The 20,162-nt window shown below is 39.3% G+C and overlaps 1 protein-coding gene across 4 annotated transcripts in view; it reads left to right on the top strand.

Moving 5' to 3' along the window:
- Nucleotides 1-407: 407 nt before the first annotated feature.
- The window catches only part of kat7a (K(lysine) acetyltransferase 7a), a 41,996-nt gene continuing 22,241 nt past the window's right edge, over nucleotides 408-20,162 (top strand). The window contains exons 1-8 of one of the 4 annotated variants that reach the window (XM_022686376.2): nucleotides 408-591; nucleotides 10,571-10,712; nucleotides 11,334-11,495; nucleotides 13,065-13,298; nucleotides 14,641-14,723; nucleotides 14,825-14,911; nucleotides 17,061-17,159; nucleotides 19,452-19,562. In XM_022686376.2, the coding sequence (XP_022542097.2) occupies nucleotides 577-591; nucleotides 10,571-10,712; nucleotides 11,334-11,495; nucleotides 13,065-13,298; nucleotides 14,641-14,723; nucleotides 14,825-14,911; nucleotides 17,061-17,159; nucleotides 19,452-19,562 (933 nt within the window). In that variant the 5' untranslated portion in view covers nucleotides 408-576. Of the gene's footprint in view, nucleotides 592-10,570; nucleotides 10,713-11,333; nucleotides 11,517-13,064; nucleotides 13,299-14,640; nucleotides 14,724-14,824; nucleotides 14,912-17,060; nucleotides 17,160-19,451; nucleotides 19,563-20,162 lie in introns of all 4 variants that reach the window. The other 3 variants (XM_022686377.2, XM_022686375.2, XM_049467601.1) reach the window with 3 other exon arrangements.

Here is a 20,162-nt window from a genome sequence, read left to right as displayed (position 1 = left end):
CTATTGATTTTTTTATCTATTTCGATTTAATGATTGTGCAGTGTATATCCATACTGCTGTTTTTTTTATAGTACTGAGGCTATATGCTTATAATAAAATATATATTTTGTTCAGAAAGTATTTTATATTCTGGATTTTTTGGGCCTGATTCCAGGAACATCATCTGCTAGTAAAAATGTTGAACATGACGCCATCTAGTGGTTCAGGAGCGAGCTGCGTGCATAATAAATTACGTGTTTATTAATGTATGATTTAATAAAGCCTGTTATATCTCTGTACCTCATTTATTCGTAAATAAAAAATATGATAAATATTTTCGGATTAAATTTGCATTATAAGGTATTTTTATATAATCGTATTTTATCCCAGACTTAAAAGGGACTTTTAAGTTGAAATTTCCCCGCGGAAACACAAACACCGTGTTGACGGAGCTGCGCAGAACTGAGTGATGAGCTCCGCAGGTTCCACTGATAAACCATAACAGCAAAAACTCATTCATTCAGCCTGCAGAATAGAGTTACTGCACTTACTGCATTACTGTATTTACTGCACCGTAACACAGGGGGGAGACGGGCGATGCCACGGCGTAAGGTAAGAGCGGAGCGCGGGCTTGAGGCCTTTCAGACTGTGTGTGTGTGTGTGTGTGTGTGTGTGTGTGTGTATAATAACAGTGTTTTAGTGTCAGTGTGTCACAGAGTTCAGACTGTTCATTATTCCCTACGCTCTTCCTGTAATAGAGCGAGTGGACGGTTAGTAATGGAGGCATTATGGGATGTAGCTTTGAAGAGGGAGCAGCACAGCCTGTTTACAGCTCTGAAAAAAATAAGTGACCACTTCAAAATAATCAGTTTCTCTGATTTTACTATTTATAGGTGTAGGTTTGAGAAAAATGAAAATTGTAGTTTTATTCTATAAACTACAGACAACCTTTTTTTTCAAATTTAAAATACAAAACATTGCAATTTAAAGCGTTTATTTGCAGAAAATGAGAAATGTTCGAATTAACGAAAAAGATGCAGTGCTTTCAAACCTCAAATAATGCAAAGAAAACTAGAGAAAGGAAGAGTTAGATCTAAGGAAGAGTTCAGAATCAATAATTGGTAGAATAACCCCGATATTTAATCACAGCTTTCATGTGTCTCGGCATGCAGGCTTTCACACTGCTTTTCTTTTCCAGAGCTATTGCTGCTGAGTTATTGCTGATGTTTTGTGTGTTTAGGTTTGTGTTGGTTTTGGAGTTATTGCTGTTGGTTTGTGTGTTTAGGTTGAGGTTGGTTTTGGAGTTATTGCTGTTGGTTTGTGTGTTTAGGTTTGTTTTGGTTTTGGAGTTATTGCTGCTGGTTTGTGTGTTTATGTTTGTGTTGGTTTTGGAGTTATTGCTGCTGGTTTGTGTGTTTAGGTTGAGGTTGGTTTTGGAGTTATTGCTGTTGGTTTGTGTGTTTAGGTTTGTTTTGGTTTTGGAGTTATTGCTGTTGGTTTGTGTGTTTAGGTTTGTTTTGGTTTTGGAGTTATTGCTGTTGGTTTGTGTGTTTATGTTTGTGTTGGTTTTGGAGTTATTGCTGTTGGTTTGTGTGTTTAGGTTTGTTTTGGTTTTGGAGTTATTGCTGTTGGTTTGTGTGTTTAGGTTGAGGTCGGTTTTGGAGTTATTGCTGTTGGTTTGTGTGTTTAGGTTTGTTTTGGTTTTGGAGTTATTGCTGTTGGTTTGTGTGTTTAGGTTTGTTTTGGTTTTGGAGTTATTGCTGTTGGTTTGTGTGTTTATGTTTGTGTTGGTTTTGGAGTTATTGCTGTTGGTTTTGTGTGTTTAGGTTGAGGTTGGTTTTGGAGTTATTGCTGCTGGTTTGTGTGTTTAGGTTGAGGTTGGTTTTGGAGTTATTGCTGTTGGTTTGTGTGTTTAGGTTTGTTTTGGTTTTGGAGTTATTGCTGTTGGTTTGTGTGTTTATGTTTGTGTTGGTTTTGGAGTTATTGCTGCTGGTTTGTGTGTTTAGGTTGAGGTTGGTTTTGGAGTTATTGCTGTTGGTTTGTGTGTTTAGGTTTGTTTTGGTTTTGGAGTTATTGCTGTTGGTTTGTGTGTTTAGGTTGAGGTTGGTTTTGGAGTTATTGCTGCTGGTTTGTGTGTTTATGTTTGTGTTGGTTTTGGAGTTATTGCTGCTGGTTTGTGTGTTTAGGTTGAGGTTGGTTTTGGAGTTATTGCTGCTGGTTTGTGTGTTTAGGTTGAGGTTGGTTTTGGAGTTATTGCTGCTGGTTTGTGTGTTTAGGTTGAGGTTGGTTTTGGAGTTATTGCTGATGTTTTGTGTGTTTAGGTTGAGGTTGGTTTTGGAGTTATTGCTGCTGGTTTGTGTGTTTAGGTTTGTGTTGGTTTTGGAGTTATTGCTGTTGGTTTGTGTGTTTAGGTTGAGGTTGGTTTTGGAGTTATTGCTGTTGGTTTGTGTTTTTAGGTTTGTTTTGGTTTTGGAGTTATTGCTGTTGGTTTGTGTGTTTAGGTTTGTGTTGGTTTTGGAGTTATTGCTGCTGGTTTGTGTGTTTAGGTTTGTGTTGGTTTTGGAGTTATTGCTGCTGGTTTGTGTGTTTAGGTTTGTGTTGGTTTTGGAGTTATTGCTGCTGGTTTGTGTGTTTAGGTTTGTTTTGGTTTTGGAGTTATTGCTGTTGGTTTGTGTGTTTAGGTTGAGGTTGGTTTTGGAGTTATTGCTGTTGGTTTGTGTGTTTAGGTTGAGGTTGGTTTTGGAGTTATTGCTGCTGGTTTGTGTGTTTAGGTTGAGGTTGGTTTTGGAGTTATTGCTGTTGGTTTGTGTGTTTAGGTTTGTTTTGGTTTTGGAGTTATTGCTGTTGGTTTGTGTGTTTAGGTTGAGGTTGGTTTTGGAGTTATTGCTGTTGGTTTGTGTGTTTAGGTTGAGGTTGGTTTTGGAGTTATTGCTGCTGGTTTGTGTGTTTAGGTTGAGGTTGGTTTTGGAGTTATTGCTGCTGGTTTGTGTGTTTTAGGTTTGTTTTGGTTTTGGAGTTATTGCTGTTGGTTTGTGTGTTTAGGTTTGTGTTGGTTTTGGAGTTATTGCTGTTGGTTTGTGTGTTTAGGTTGAGGTTGGTTTTGGAGTTATTGCTGTTGGTTTGTGTGTTTAGGTTGAGGTTGGTTTTGGAGTTATTGCTGCTGGTTTGTGTGTTTAGGTTGAGGTTGGTTTTGGAGTTATTGCTGATGTTTTGTGTGTTTATGTTTGTGTTGGTTTTGGAGTTATTGCTGCTGGTTTGTGTGTTTAGGTTGAGGTTGGTTTTGGAGTTATTGCTGCTGGTTTGTGTGTTTAGGTTGAGGTTGGTTTTGGAGTTATTGCTGATGTTTTGTGTGTTTAGGTTGAGGTTGGTTTTGGAGTTATTGCTGCTGGTTTGTGTGTTTAGGTTTGTGTTGGTTTTGGAGTTATTGCTGTTGGTTTGTGTGTTTAGGTTGAGGTTGGTTTTGGAGTTATTGCTGTTGGTTTGTGTGTTTAGGTTTGTGTTGGTTTTGGAGTTATTGGTGCTGGTTTGTGTGTTTAGGTTGAGGTTGGTTTTGGAGTTATTGCTGTTGGTTTGTGTGTTTAGGTTTGTTTTGGTTTTGGAGTTATTGCTGTTGGTTTGTGTGTTTATGTTTGTGTTGGTTTTGCAGTTATTGCTGTTGGTTTGTGTGTTTAGGTTTGTTTTGGTTTTGGAGTTATTGCTGATGTTTTGTGGGTTTAGGTTGAGGTTGGTTTTGGAGTTATTGCTGCTGGTTTGTGTGTTTAGGTTTGTTTTGGTTTTGGAGTTATTGCTGTTGGTTTGTGTGTTTATGTTTGTGTTGGTTTTGGAGTTATTGCTGCTGGTTTGTGTGTTTAGGTTGAGGTTGGTTTTGGAGTTATTGCTGTTGGTTTGTGTGTTTAGGTTTGTTTTGGTTTTGGAGTTATTGCTGTTGGTTTGTGTGTTTAGGTTTGTTTTGGTTTTGGAGTTATTGCTGTTGGTTTGTGTGTTTATGTTTGTGTTGGTTTTGGAGTTATTGCTGCTGGTTTGTGTGTTTAGGTTGAGGTTGGTTTTGGAGTTATTGCTGATGTTTTGTGTGTTTAGGTTGAGGTTGGTTTTGGAGTTATTGCTGCTGGTTTGTGTGTTTAGGTTTGTGTTGGTTTTGGAGTTATTGCTGTTGGTTTGTGTGTTTAGGTTGAGGTTGGTTTTGGAGTTATTGCTGTTGGTTTGTGTGTTTAGGTTTGTTTTGGTTTTGGAGTTATTGCTGTTGGTTTGTGTGTTTAGGTTTGTGTTGGTTTTGGAGTTATTGCTGCTGGTTTGTGTGTAGGTTGAGGTTGGTTTTGGAGTTATTGCTGTTGGTTTGTGTGTTTAGGTTTGTGTTGGTTTTGGAGTTATTGCTGTTGGTTTGTGTGTTTATGTTTGTGTTGGTTTTGGAGTTATTGCTGCTGGTTTGTGTGTTTAGGTTGAGGTTGGTTTTGGAGTTATTGCTGATGTTTTGTGTGTTTAGGTTTGTGTTGGTTTTGGAGTTATTGCTGTTGGTTTGTGTGTTTAGGTTGAGGTTGGTTTTGGAGTTATTGCTGTTGGTTTGTGTGTTTAGGTTTGTTTTGGTTTTGGAGTTATTGCTGTTGGTTTGTGTGTTTAGGTTTGTTTTGGTTTTGGAGTTATTGCTGTTGGTTTGTGTGTTTATGTTTGTGTTGGTTTTGGAGTTATTGCTGTTGGTTTTGTGTGTTTAGGTTGAGGTTGGTTTTGGAGTTATTGCTGTTGGTTTGTGTATTTAGGTTTGTTTTGGTTTTGGAGTTATTGCTGTTGGTTTGTGTGTTTAGGTTGAGGTTGGTTTTGGAGTTATTGCTGTTGGTTTGTGTGTTTAGGTTTGTTTTGGTTTTGGAGTTATTGCTGTTGGTTTGTGTGTTTAGGTTGAGGTCGGTTTTGGAGTTATTGCTGTTGGTTTGTGTGTTTAGGTTTGTTTTGGTTTTGGAGTTATTGCTGTTGGTTTGTGTGTTTAGGTTTGTTTTGGTTTTGGAGTTATTGCTGTTGGTTTGTGTGTTTATGTTTGTGTTGGTTTTGGAGTTATTGCTGTTGGTTTTGTGTGTTTAGGTTGAGGTTGGTTTTGGAGTTATTGCTGCTGGTTTGTGTGTTTAGGTTGAGGTTGGTTTTGGAGTTATTGCTGTTGGTTTGTGTGTTTAGGTTTGTTTTGGTTTTGGAGTTATTGCTGTTGGTTTGTGTGTTTATGTTTGTGTTGGTTTTGGAGTTATTGCTGCTGGTTTGTGTGTTTAGGTTGAGGTTGGTTTTGGAGTTATTGCTGTTGGTTTGTGTGTTTAGGTTTGTTTTGGTTTTGGAGTTATTGCTGTTGGTTTGTGTGTTTAGGTTGAGGTTGGTTTTGGAGTTATTGCTGCTGGTTTGTGTGTTTATGTTTGTGTTGGTTTTGGAGTTATTGCTGCTGGTTTGTGTGTTTAGGTTGAGGTTGGTTTTGGAGTTATTGCTGCTGGTTTGTGTGTTTAGGTTGAGGTTGGTTTTGGAGTTATTGCTGCTGGTTTGTGTGTTTAGGTTGAGGTTGGTTTTGGAGTTATTGCTGATGTTTTGTGTGTTTAGGTTGAGGTTGGTTTTGGAGTTATTGCTGCTGGTTTGTGTGTTTAGGTTTGTGTTGGTTTTGGAGTTATTGCTGTTGGTTTGTGTGTTTAGGTTGAGGTTGGTTTTGGAGTTATTGCTGTTGGTTTGTGTTTTTAGGTTTGTTTTGGTTTTGGAGTTATTGCTGTTGGTTTGTGTGTTTAGGTTTGTGTTGGTTTTGGAGTTATTGCTGCTGGTTTGTGTGTTTAGGTTTGTGTTGGTTTTGGAGTTATTGCTGCTGGTTTGTGTGTTTAGGTTTGTGTTGGTTTTGGAGTTATTGCTGCTGGTTTGTGTGTTTAGGTTTGTTTTGGTTTTGGAGTTATTGCTGTTGGTTTGTGTGTTTAGGTTGAGGTTGGTTTTGGAGTTATTGCTGTTGGTTTGTGTGTTTAGGTTGAGGTTGGTTTTGGAGTTATTGCTGCTGGTTTGTGTGTTTAGGTTGAGGTTGGTTTTGGAGTTATTGCTGTTGGTTTGTGTGTTTAGGTTTGTTTTGGTTTTGGAGTTATTGCTGTTGGTTTGTGTGTTTAGGTTGAGGTTGGTTTTGGAGTTATTGCTGTTGGTTTGTGTGTTTAGGTTGAGGTTGGTTTTGGAGTTATTGCTGCTGGTTTGTGTGTTTAGGTTGAGGTTGGTTTTGGAGTTATTGCTGCTGGTTTGTGTGTTTTAGGTTTGTTTTGGTTTTGGAGTTATTGCTGTTGGTTTGTGTGTTTAGGTTTGTGTTGGTTTTGGAGTTATTGCTGTTGGTTTGTGTGTTTAGGTTGAGGTTGGTTTTGGAGTTATTGCTGTTGGTTTGTGTGTTTAGGTTGAGGTTGGTTTTGGAGTTATTGCTGCTGGTTTGTGTGTTTAGGTTGAGGTTGGTTTTGGAGTTATTGCTGCTGGTTTGTGTGTTTAGGTTGAGGTTGGTTTTGGAGTTATTGCTGCTGGTTTGTGTGTTTAGGTTTGTTTTGGTTTTGGAGTTATTGCTGTTGGTTTGTGTGTTTAGGTTTGTTTTGGTTTTGGAGTTATTGCTGCTGGTTTGTGTGTTTAGGTTGAGGTTGGTTTTGGAGTTATTGCTGCTGGTTTGTGTGTTTAGGTTGAGGTTGGTTTTGGAGTTATTGCTGCTGGTTTGTGTGTTTAGGTTGAGGTTGGTTTTGGAGTTATTGCTGATGTTTTGTGTGTTTAGGTTGAGGTTGGTTTTGGAGTTATTCCTGCTGGTTTGTGTGTTTAGGTTGAGGTTGGTTTTGGAGTTATTGCTGCTGGTTTGTGTGTTTAGGTTGAGGTTGGTTTTGGAGTTATTGCTGATGTTTTGTGTGTTTAGGTTGAGGTTGGTTTTGGAGTTATTGCTGCTGGTTTGTGTGTTTAGGTTGAGGTTGGTTTTGGAGTTATTGCTGTTGGTTTGTGTGTTTAGGTTGAGGTTGGTTTTGGAGTTATTGCTGTTGGTTTGTGTGTTTAGGTTGAGGTTGGTTTTGGAGTTATTGCTGATGTTTTGTGTGTTTAGGTTTGTGTTGGTTTTGGAGTTATTGCTGTTGGTTTGTGTGTTTAGGTTGAGGTTGGTTTTGGAGTTATTGCTGCTGGTTTGTGTGTTTAGGTTGAGGTTGGTTTTGGAGTTATTGCTGATGTTTTGTGTGTTTAGGTTGAGGTTGGTTTTGGAGTTATTGCTGCTGGTTTGTGTGTTTAGGTTGAGGTTGGTTTTGGAGTTATTGCTGTTGGTTTGTGTGTTTAGGTTTGTGTTGGTTTTGGAGTTATTGCTGTTGGTTTGTGTGTTTAGGTTGAGGTTGGTTTTGGAGTTATTGCTGCTGGTTTGTGTGTTTAGGTTGAGGTTGGTTTTGGAGTTATTGCTGTTGGTTTGTGTGTTTAGGTTTGTGTTGGTTTTGGAGTTATTGCTGTTGGTTTGTGTGTTTAGGTTGAGGTTGGTTTTGGAGTTATTGCTGTTGGTTTGTGTGTTTAGGTTGAGGTTGGTTTTGGAGTTATTGCTGCTGGTTTGTGTGTTTAGGTTGAGGTTGGTTTTGGAGTTATTGCTGCTGGTTTGTGTGTTTAGGCTGAGGTTGGTTTTGGAGTTATTGCTGATGTTTTGTGTGTTTAGGTTTGTGTTGGTTTTGGAGTTATTGCTGTTGGTTTGTGTGTTTAGGTTGAGGTTGGTTTTGGAGTTATTGCTGTTGGTTTGTGTGTTTAGGTTGAGGTTGGTTTTGGAGTTATTGCTGCTGGTTTGTGTGTTTAGGTTGAGGTTGGTTTTGGAGTTATTGCTGCTGGTTTGTGTGTTTAGGTTTGTGTTGGTTTTGGAGTTATTGCTGTTGGTTTGTGTGTTTAGGTTGAGGTTGGTTTTGGAGTTATTGCTGCTGGTTTGTGTGTTTAGGTTTGTGTTGGTTTTGGAGTTATTGCTGTTGGTTTGTGTGTTTAGGTTGAGGTTGGTTTTGGAGTTATTGCTGCTGGTTTGTGTGTTTAGGTTGAGGTTGGTTTTGGAGTTATTGCTGCTGGTTTGTGTGTTTAGGTTTGTTTTGGTTTTGGAGTTATTGCTGTTGGTTTGTGTGTTTAGGTTTGTTTTGGTTTTGGAGTTATTGCTGCTGGTTTGTGTGTTTAGGTTGAGGTTGGTTTTGGAGTTATTGCTGCTGGTTTGTGTGTTTAGGTTGAGGTTGGTTTTGGAGTTATTGCTGCTGGTTTGTGTGTTTAGGTTGAGGTTGGTTTTGGAGTTATTGCTGATGTTTTGTGTGTTTAGGTTGAGGTTGGTTTTGGAGTTATTCCTGCTGGTTTGTGTGTTTAGGTTGAGGTTGGTTTTGGAGTTATTGCTGCTGGTTTGTGTGTTTAGGTTGAGGTTGGTTTTGGAGTTATTGCTGATGTTTTGTGTGTTTAGGTTGAGGTTGGTTTTGGAGTTATTGCTGCTGGTTTGTGTGTTTAGGTTGAGGTTGGTTTTGGAGTTATTGCTGTTGGTTTGTGTGTTTAGGTTGAGGTTGGTTTTGGAGTTATTGCTGTTGGTTTGTGTGTTTAGGTTGAGGTTGGTTTTGGAGTTATTGCTGATGTTTTGTGTGTTTAGGTTTGTGTTGGTTTTGGAGTTATTGCTGTTGGTTTGTGTGTTTAGGTTGAGGTTGGTTTTGGAGTTATTGCTGCTGGTTTGTGTGTTTAGGTTGAGGTTGGTTTTGGAGTTATTGCTGATGTTTTGTGTGTTTAGGTTGAGGTTGGTTTTGGAGTTATTGCTGCTGGTTTGTGTGTTTAGGTTGAGGTTGGTTTTGGAGTTATTGCTGTTGGTTTGTGTGTTTAGGTTTGTGTTGGTTTTGGAGTTATTGCTGTTGGTTTGTGTGTTTAGGTTGAGGTTGGTTTTGGAGTTATTGCTGCTGGTTTGTGTGTTTAGGTTGAGGTTGGTTTTGGAGTTATTGCTGTTGGTTTGTGTGTTTAGGTTGAGGTTGGTTTTGGAGTTATTGCTGATGTTTTGTGTGTTTAGGTTTGTTTTGGTTTTGGAGTTATTGCTGCTGGTTTGTGTGTTTAGGTTGAGGTTGGTTTTGGAGTTATTGCTGCTGGTTTGTGTGTTTAGGTTGAGGTTGGTTTTGGAGTTATTGCTGCTGGTTTGTGTGTTTAGGCTGAGGTTGGTTTTGGAGTTATTGCTGATGTTTTGTGTGTTTAGGTTTGTGTTGGTTTTGGAGTTATTGCTGTTGGTTTGTGTGTTTAGGTTGAGGTTGGTTTTGGAGTTATTGCTGTTGGTTTGTGTGTTTAGGTTTGTTTTGGTTTTGGAGTTATTGCTGTTGGTTTGTGTGTTTAGGTTTGTGTTGGTTTTGGAGTTATTGCTGCTGGTTTGTGTGTTTAGGTTGAGGTTGGTTTTGGAGTTATTGCTGCTGGTTTGTGTGTTTAGGTTGAGGTTGGTTTTGGAGTTATTGCTGCTGGTTTGTGTGTTTAGGTTGAGGTTGGTTTTGGAGTTATTGCTGCTGGTTTGTGTGTTTAGGTTGAGGTTGGTTTTGGAGTTATTGCTGTTGGTTTGTGTGTTTAGGTTGAGGTTGGTTTTGGAGTTATTGCTGCTGGTTTGTGTGTTTAGGTTGAGGTTGGTTTTGGAGTTATTGCTGCTGGTTTGTGTGTTTAGGTTGAGGTTGGTTTTGGAGTTATTGCTGCTGGTTTGTGTGTTTAGGTTGAGGTTGGTTTTGGAGTTATTGCTGCTGGTTTGTGTGTTTAGGTTGAGGTTGGTTTTGGAGTTATTGCTGCTGGTTTGTGTGTTTAGGTTGAGGTTGGTTTTGGAGTTATTGCTGTTGGTTTGTGTGTTTAGGTTTGTTTTGGTTTTGGAGTTATTGCTGTTGGTTTGTGTGTTTATGTTTGTGTTGGTTTTGTAGTTATTGCTGCTGGTTTGTGTGTTTAGGTTGAGGTTGGTTTTGGAGTTATTGCTGCTGGTTTGTGTGTTTAGGTTTGTGTTGGTTTTGGAGTTATTGCTGTTGGTTTGTGTGTTTAGGTTTGTGTTGGTTTTGGAGTTATTGCTGCTGGTTTGTGTGTTTAGGTTTGTGTTGGTTTTGGAGTTATTGCTGCTGTTTTGTGTGTTTATGTTTGTGTTGGTTTTGGAGTTATTGCTGCTGGTTTGTGTGTTTATGTTTGTGTTGGTTTTGGAGTTATTGCTGATGTTTTGTGTGTTTAGGTTGAGGTTGGTTTTGGAGTTATTGCTGCTGGTTTGTGTGTTTAGGTTTGTTTTGGTTTTGGAGTTATTGCTGCTGGTTTGTGTGTTTAGGTTGAGGTTGGTTTTGGAGTTATTGCTGCTGGTTTGTGTGTTTAGGTTTGTTTTGGTTTTGGAGTTATTGCTGCTGGTTTGTGTGTTTAGGTTGAGGTTGGTTTTGGAGTTATTGCTGCTGGTTTGTGTGTTTAGGTTGAGGTTGGTTTTGGAGTTATTGCTGCTGGTTTGTGTGTTTAGGTTGAGGTTGGTTTTGGAGTTATTGCTGCTGTTTTGCACAGTGATGTGCTGTTAAGACATCAGCAGTGAGCAGCACCACACTAAAGCTCTGATTCGATTTCACTTTGGAATTTGAACAGATATTAAAATTATTTTAAGCTGTGTTTCTTTTGTGTCTCTTGTGTTTAGAGGAATGCGTGCAGTAGCTCTGATGGTACGGAGGACTCTGATTTCTCGGCTGATCACACAGACAGCTCGGAGAGTGATGCTCATGCGAACAAAAACACTCGTCTCACTCGCTCCTCACTCCGACTCAGCCAGAACTCCCAAGGTAACATCTGTACTCTGTATCTCCTGCAGCTTCTGGGGGAAATACTTTCATATCAGTATTTCCTCCTGTATATATCAGTATATCAGACATTTTTAAAGTAGGTTAAAGATTACATTTATATTGAAGGAGACAGGTAACCACATCAGCTCCGTGTTTTTTGACTTTATAATGAAATGTTAAGTGTGAACTCTGGAGAAAGGGTGTGATACTGTGTAACTTTCTCCTGTTCTGGATTTTTTAGATCCGTTTAGTAACACAGAGGTGTTCTTAAACGTTGCCACGTGTCTCGATGACTGCTTTTAAATTCACAGACCTTTTCAGCCAGGGCCTATCTCTGGTGTTTCTTGTTTAGCTGCTGGCTGGGGAGTAGGCCGTGCTCTTCAGTGTTCTGAGCTCTCTGATGTTTGAAGAGAGGAAAGAGATAGTTTGGCATAAAAAAATACAAATATAAAAAGATGAATGTAATATTTAGCTGAGCCTTTTATCCCCACTATAAAATCTAAGAAAGCCACAGTTAGTCCCTGATTAATGTTCACCTGCCTGATTGATTATAATGAAGGGGATGAAGGGTGTGTAAATTTGTAATTTGTTGCCGAACTATCACAAAGGCTCTGTGTTTAGATTCCAGCCCTGTTGGGAACCTCTCTCCTCTGGTCTCAGAAGAGGTGATGAGCTTTTCCACCCGGAGAGTGACCCGTAGTCAACAGCAGGGGGAGCCAGTCCCACTCAAAAAAGGCCATACAACTCGACAGCGGAGCGGCTCAGAGGCAGATCACCATGGGGGTAGGAGGCGACAACCCAAAAGTCTGTATCTCAGAAAATCTAAATATTGTATAAAAAAGGTCATTATTGTAAATGCATGGTCTCACACTGCAATCAGTGAATCATGTCATGACATGACAGTTGTCCAAAAGGCAGTAATTAGCTGTTTTAAGTGTATTAAGATGCATGCATATTAATGGAGAATTGAGCAGAAGGAAAAAAGGTCAAGCGGTTTGCTTTTGCTGTGTTTGCAGCTAGAGCTGCACAGCTGCACCAAGAGATGTATAGGTACGAGAGAGAAGCACATAGCGCATGCGGAAAAGAGAGCAAAAATATGCATGAATTGCGATTTGACCGTTCACATTTATCTCTCATGCCCATGGATCGGAGACAACTCTGATGTAGGACCACATATGAAAGTGATTTGGCGTGTTCACACAGCCATAAATACATTAATCATAAAATCTGATTTGAGTCACTTCAGCCTGGTAATGTGAACGTAGCCCATAACATCTCAGCTGTGCCAGGGGCTGTTTGCCTCCATGCCGCACCACATTGATGCAGTAATTCATGCAAAAGGAACCCTGACCAAGTATTGACTGCTTATACTATGCATACTTTGAAGTGAGCCAACATTTCTGTATATTGTTCTTATGTAATATCTTATTTAATAATCTTTGTGAGATGAGATTTGTCTAGTATCATAACGAGATCACTCTGTGTGTGTAAGGAATCTGTATAATACATGAGATTCAGGGGCGCCGAGTGGTCCAGCGGTCTAAAGCGCTGCCACTATGAGCGGGAGGTTGCAGGTTCGAACCCCTACTCATGCATTATGCAGCTTTGCCATCAAGCTTCCTGTGCTCAGAGGGAGCAAAATTGGCCCTGCTCCCTCCGGGTGGGTAGATGGCGCTCTCTCCCCACATCACTCCTAGGGTGATGTCCGCAGCACAGGGCGTCTGTGAGCTGATGTATCAGAACCGAGTCGCTGCGCTTTCCTCTGAGCGCGCTGTGATGCTATTTAGCAATGCTGCATCATGCTGTATCGGAGGAAGCATGTGTTAGTCTTCACCCTCCTGGTGTGTTGGGGCATTACTAGTGATCGGGGGAACCCTAATGAGTGGGTTGGGTGATTGGCTGTGCTAAATTGGGGGAGAAAATGGGGACAATTTTGGAAAAAAAAAAAAACCATTAAATTCACTATTTGAACTATTTAAATTAAAGTAAATGTAAATAAAAAAATAAATAACTTTATAATGATAACATTTTATTTTAGAAATACATGAAGTGTTAAAAATAATCAATACTGTGTTTTTGAGAATCAATCTAGTATCACAAAACATATGGCAAAACTGATTAAAACCACTGTTCACATTATTCACACTGTGAGCCTATTGATTCACAGAATTTGAGATCATTTCAAAAATATAATATATGTATAAACAGCCAGTGTTTATTTTCTGTGTTATTTTTAACATCTATCATGCATCCATGATTCTGTCACTTTCTTTACTGTGGTTTGCTAAATTTGCTGTTAAGTTACTTAAAATGATCTGCACATATTCTGCATTCTTCACATTGTTCACACAGATGTGAAGCAGGCGACAGATCAGGATGAATCTCCACCCCGGACCCCCACAGGAAACGCCCACTCTTCTGAGTCTGATATCGACGTGTCCAGCCCTAATGTGTCTCATGATGAGAGCCTGGCAAAGGAGCTCTCGCTCAGAGAGTCCAGCCTGGCCCACCGGCCCAAACGCCGGCGCTTCCACGAGAGTTACAACTTCAACATGAAATGCCCGACCCCTGGCTGCAACTCTCTGGGTAAACAACTGTTCTACACTGTATTATACACTCCAGCCGTTTATATATCATAGTATAGTTCTTATAATGTCACAGTCACTTCCATGTCGATGAGAATCCTTGATGTGGAAGTACTGTATCTATAAAGCCTCTGCAGCTTATTTTCACCAAGTTATTGAGCCTTTGCTATGAGCTTGGGGTGCCTAATTCTCTCCCATGAGGCTTTCTCCCCCTGTATTCCCCCATAAACCTGATGATATGAGAGAAATGTGAATCAAGAGTAAAGTAAAGCTAAGTAATGGTAAGGTACATGTGAAGGTAATGACCTTCATGCATAAATTATTCTTAAGTCACTATAATTTTTTTATTGTTCTACTGTAAATTATTCAGTGTCTATTGTTTATTATACCACAGTTAGTTCCGACCCTGCAGTATGATTGGATCAATGGTGTTCTTTGAGTGTCATTATCACCCGGTGATCACCTCTCCATGTATTACTCCGCCACATACAGGTAACCTAGCAACAATGCAGCGCTTACAAGCCAAACAGCTCAGCTACAAACAGATCAGCAGTGGAACCATTTTAACTGGCGGAGTTTTATAACCCAACAGATCGTATTTTCTTGTACTCTTTAACTCAAAATCTTTCAATAAACAGCGATAATGGGACTATGGTATAATCACAATAATGCATTTGAGGTTTGTGCTATAACATGTGCTATTGTCACTGCAGTCGTAGGCACAAGGCCACACTCCCTCTCGTGTATTGTTGCTTATTTATTTAGTATTCTGTCATTAAAAAAAGTATGTGTTTAAAAAAATAAATAACGTAAGGGATTTAACAGAGACTGTAAAAAAGATGGACGTCGTGTCTCCGTTCCCATTAATTCAGTGAAAATGAAGCCAAAATCTTCCGCCAGACCAGAGGAGGGAGAAAGACTGTGGAGAGACCGCCTACTCATTTAAATAACCCCGCTCCTGAGGGCTGCCTCGAAGTCACAGGCTGCAGAGCGGAGCTGACGGTCGGAGCTGACGGTCCCGCCCATAACCAGCCGTTTTTCAATAACCACACCTTTTTTGAATAGAGCTGAATAACGTTTTTAAAAACGAATTCTGTGGGGATATAAAAAATTTGACAATATAAGCAGAGGTTACACTAGCTGTTACATTTAAATAAAGTAGGTAGAACTACAATATATTGGAAAAAAACGTGATTGAAAGTTGTCTGTTTTGCCATTGAAACCTATGCAACCGAACAGCAGGGGGCGCCCGACCTGTGGTGGCTTCACTTTTAAGAGATGATGCTCTGTCCAGCTATACACAGTCTATGGGATTTAACATTTTTTCTGTTCTTGTTTTTTAGGACATCTGACGGGGAAGCATGAGAGGCACTTTTCCATATCTGGGTGTCCACTGTACCATAACCTATCATCAGATGAGTGCAAGGTATTGGCAGTTGCACCCAGACTGTTCCTTTTATGGTTTGAATTCTGCAGTTATACCTCACTGATCTGGTCTACCTTTGGTGCTGCTGCTTTTTTCCCCAGGTGAAGTCCAGCACTCGGGATAAGCACGTTGAAGAGAGGACGCTGACCCACAGCCAGGATGATAATCGACATTCCACACGTCATCAGGTACCTGATTAATCCATTTACTAATCCATTAAAGTGTAAATGTGCCTTAAGCTGCATTTACACTGCTTACAAAGGCGTTCCCCTGTGTCATCCAATTCAATTGTTTAAATGGGAAATAGTTTTGTACAAGCTTACTTACTAAAAACTAATAAATATAAATGTATACTTATAAATATAAATGTTTGATTGAGCTTCATTACACTGTCTAATGAGCATTATATAGGCTAACAAAAGCAAACTTTCCCAATTAAATTAAATATAAATATTTTTACCCACTAGAGACTAGGGGTGTGACGGACACTAATATCACGAGACGAGACGAGACACGATATTGGGTTCACGAGAACGAGACGAGATTTAAAAATAAAATTTTAAAGAAAACATCAAAAATGAAAAATGGATTGAAAACTAGAGTTTTATTTGACAAAATCATATAACGCAAACTTAACAGACTGGTTTCTCTCACACATTGATTCTATAAGAAATAAAAATAAGAATAAAAAATTAAAATAAAACTTTTCTAGGTCTTATATAGTGCAAACAATAAGTGCAAACCACAACCAGTCGTATTAAGCCTATGGTTTGTGTTTTTTTTCTCCTAAATCTCTTGTAATTTAACTATGCATAACCATAACCAGTCATATTAAGACTATTCTTGAAGTGCAAACAGAGACAGAACATTTTTTTAAATACAGTACAGAGCTAAGGGATTAGTACACCTGCCTATGAAACAGTCACGTGTAGGATTTACTTACAGTATTTACATATGGTTTGTGTCTTGTTGGTCACTCTGTTACCGTTTATTGTTTCCACTGGAGCCAAAATGCAGCCGGACATACAACTTAAAAGTAGCAGAAGCACCTCAAATTTTCCTCTTCTGCTGAGAGCTGCTCTCACTGCTCAGCCATCATACTCTACGCCAGGGGTCACCAACCTTTTTGAACCTGAGAGCTACTTCTTGGGTACCAATTAATGCGAAGGGCTACCAGTTTGATACACACTCGTGAAATTACAAATTTTCTCAATTTACCTTTAATTATATGTTATTATTAATAATTAATGACATTCATCTATGTGAAGACACAGATATCAATAGGCAACACTATTATTATAAATCTCTGCAAGTGTTTACATTTTATATTATATTTTAATATAATATTACATATTATATTACATTATATTGTATAATAATATATAAACTATAGGCTATCTCTAAGCTAATATTAATGTAATATAATCTAAAATTACATCAATGCAACTGTGATTTAAAAAAAAAAGAATAGCAACAAAAATGCTATTTTTAGACCAGGCCTGCGGGCTACTCATAAGGTCCTTGCGGGCTACCTGGTGCCCGCGGGCACCATGTTGGTGACCCCTGCTCTACGCTATTGCTACTGGGTTGCCAGATCCCTCTTAAAAAGTCCACACTTAACTGTTTTTTTTGCCCCGAGAGACAGGTTTAAGCCTGACGAGAAATATCGTCCGTTTTAATCTCACGAGATCTCATGCCACGAGATCTCGTCACACCCATACTAGAGACCCCAACAATCTAGGCAACCTTTCTCCACACTGTATTACTATAATAAGAGTCCCTGTAAATCAGCAGGAATTGATCATAAAGGACAGGGAGGCCTAAAACTGCAGTGATTAGCTTTTCTTCCATTAGCTTCTCTGAAACGCTTGAAAGCGGAACTAAAATGTTTTCATACACTGCACTAAGGACACGTATCAGGCAACACCTGCTCTCTGATTGGATATATGCATCATGTTGAATGGATTAATTTGCATAAAGTGCACCTTGGCTCGACTTTTTATCGCACAGTTTCCCCTGGATTCGACGCATCTGACCATGACGCACCAAACAGCTGCATCTAACAGAGCCGTCACTTCACCTTGAAAATTAATGGGATACATTGCTGTGCCTTGACACGACAGAGCAGTGTAAATGCAGGGTTCAGCAATTCCAGGTTTAGAGGACCAGAATCCTGTACAGTTATGTGCATTTCTTGCTGAAGCAGACCCTGGCTAGAGGGATGTAAAGCCCCACAGCATTGAGCTGTAGTGTTCTCTATAGTGAAAGTGAACTCATGAAAGTGTAAATCATCTTTTTCTCATCTTATTTATCTTCTGCTTGTGATGTTTCTGTCAGGCCCCAGCGGAGCGGCAACTATGCTACAAGGAGAAGGTGACCGAAATGAGGAGGAAGAGGAACTCTACTCCTCTGAAAGAGCACAAAGAGAAATATGTGGTGAGCGCTATTATATCACATCAGTGTTCTCTAGAGTGGCAGAAGGGGGGTTTATTTGACTGTTTGATCATAAATCAGAAAAAACAGTCCATAGTGCATAGTGAAGAATTTATCGTAGACATATTTGAATGGTGAACTGAACAGTGTCAAGCTTAAAATCTGAATAAAAAGTCACTAAAATGCACTATTAAGCTGTTTGATCATAAATCAGCTTAATAGTGCATTTTAGTGACTTTTTATTCAGATTTTAAGCTTGACACTGTTCAGTTCACCATTCAAATATGTCTACGATAAATTCTTCACTATGCACTATGGACTGTTATGTAGAGCTTAGATAGGGCCTAAAATATCCATCCCGAACCAGCCCAAGCCCATGCACTTTCTTTTTAAAAACATTTTCGGGCTGTTTGAATGAGCGAAATCCATTCAGAATTATGTTAATTACCATTGCAACACTAAAGAAGCATAGACCTATTATTTAAGAAAAATAGAAGAATATTTAGCATATAGCTTACGTCCAAAAACGCACAAAAAACAGCAATAAGGCTGTGCACTGTAAACTCCAGTGGCGGATGCTGGTCTTTCAAGGAGGGGAAGCTCAATTTCGGCCTACATCTTAACATATGTAGTTTTATTTATACGTAAATTCTACTCTCCCTGAGATTTTTTTTTTTGTAAACAAAAAGCATTATTTTCAAGTTTTCACTACACAACAAAAAGGTACCCATTCTTCACATTGAACAATTACATAAAAAAGACATGAATAAACATAAAATGATCAGTATAAAAACATTGCACAAAATCTTTAAAGTTGGTAAAGGAAATAATGCAGGTAAATTTAGTTCCTTTTTGGACAGTTTTAATTTCCTTAAATAATCCCTTTATTAATTTAAATTATTTAAATTATTTTTAATAATAACACAATACTTACTACTGGCCCCTGTTCATTTATGTCCTGAGATAGTTTCATCAAGAGGAATGGCCATCAGTACATTTTATTTGTTACAGCACTTCCAGTCAGCCAGCTCACTTTATCATACCAGAACAGCTGAAAAGACCTGTTACTTTTCCCACCTTTTCCACCAAATTAATCTGAGCAGTTGATCTGCCCTGCTGTTTTTCTTCGTAAGGAAGACTATCAAATGGATTTTCACACTAAAAGATCGCTGATTCGCTCATTTCGCTGTCAATCAAAAAGGTACTCCGCCTCAGACAGATCATCCAATCATCATGCAGAAGCTGAGCGTCAGGGCCGGCCGAGGCCAGCCCACTGCTCCATAGACCCCCAGAGACGCTGAGCGTCCGATGGGCGGGACAAAGCCCAGCATTTATCCAATGACTCGTCTCGTTTTGCCGCGCGCTTTGCTCCGCTATTGAGCTCTGTGGACGCTCAAGCGTCCGCACTGTTTAAAGCAGCGCTGTGAAGCGTTACCAGTGATAAGAAGCTGAGTCTGAACTAAAGTTCAGCGCGTTGTAGCGCATATTTAATCAGTGACATGTACACACAATGGTATATATTTAATCACTTTTTTTTTTACATTTTAGAATAAAAATTTACAAGCAAAATAAAAACTAGGATACTATTTTTTTTATAATGTATGCGGCATATAATAGAATATAAAAAAAGAAATGTAGTCTAATAAAAAATAGCAAAAAATACAGATGCCTACGTCACAGGCCATCTTCTTGAGCCCAACCCAGCCCGGGGAAAGTGGTGGGAAATCTTGCCTCGACTATGCCCGAGTTCAGGTCGGACATTGGGTCAGGCTGATCAGGAGATAGCTGGTTCGAACCCTGGTCATGCAGCTTGCCATCAGCTGCCGGAGCCCTGAGAGAGCACAATTGCCCTTTATCTCTCTAGGTGGGTAGATGGCACTCTTTTCCCTCATCGCTCCTAGGGTGATGTCGTTCAGCTCGCAGCATCTGTGCGTTTACAGTCAAAGGGGGCATGTGCTAGTCTTCACCCTCCTTGGTGTTGGCATCACCAGTGATGGGGGATATACAGCTGAGTAGCAGCTGAATGGGTGGGACAGTTGGCCTAGCTAAATTTAGAGTTTAAAAATAATTTAAAATGAGTAAAATTAAAAATAATTAAAACATATTGTAATTCAATTGTAATTATTTATTAACCACTACTTCATATTCAAGGAGAACTCCGGTGTAAAATGGACTTTTGGTGTAGTAAACTGAATAATTTCATATCCATTTTGAATTATCCAGTGTCTATTATGAATTATTCTAAATCGAACATAAATAATCCAGTGTTTTTATCTCTCTGTGTGTTTTCCGCAGGAGCACAGACAGGCTCATGGTGCGAGTCGTGAGCCTCTGCTGGAGAACATCACCAGCGATTATGACCTGGAGCTGTTTCGGAAAGCTCAGGCACGTGCCTCGGACGATCTTGTAAGAGAGAAAACTCATCACCTGTTCTCCCTCTTTTTTATTTCCTTCCCTTCCGATGTTTCCCATGAGGCAAGCTTCCTCGTTCGATCCTGAGCAGAGTGCTTAGGTGTTATCTTATGGACCTGGATTCTGAACTCCTTTGTCTTCAGTATAAACTTTCTTGTCTTTTTCTCACTCTCTTACTTTTCTTTATCTGTCTCTCTCATATATTTCTCTATCCTTCACTCTGTCATTATTTTTCACTTTCAGACTTTTCAGCCTTTATTTCCTTTTCTTTTTTTGCTGTCTCTTTTTTCCTTTTCTCATTCTTTATCTTTTTTTAAAAGAGCTCCACAGTAGCGGTTTAAGTTTATTTTATTTGTATGTATTTGGTCTATATTTGGCCTTGTATGTATTTTATTTGGTTTTATTTGGTCTATATAACACTAAAAGACCTACCATAACGTACATTTTTACCTTAAACTTTTTTTTCATTCAGCTATTTGTTGAAGCATTAAAAGCTAAAGGCCATTCTTTAATTTTGCATTCATGACCTCTTGCATTTTCAAGCCTCCCGGTATCTCACTCTGCAGTCCGGTCTCAGCCAGGCTGGTGGTATAA

This window comes from Astyanax mexicanus, chromosome 19 (assembly GCF_023375975.1).
Source record: "Astyanax mexicanus isolate ESR-SI-001 chromosome 19, AstMex3_surface, whole genome shotgun sequence".
NCBI lineage: Eukaryota > Metazoa > Chordata > Actinopteri > Characiformes > Acestrorhamphidae > Astyanax > Astyanax mexicanus.
Note: the sequence above shows the minus strand (reverse complement) of the source record. Positions and strands in the feature narration are given on the sequence as shown.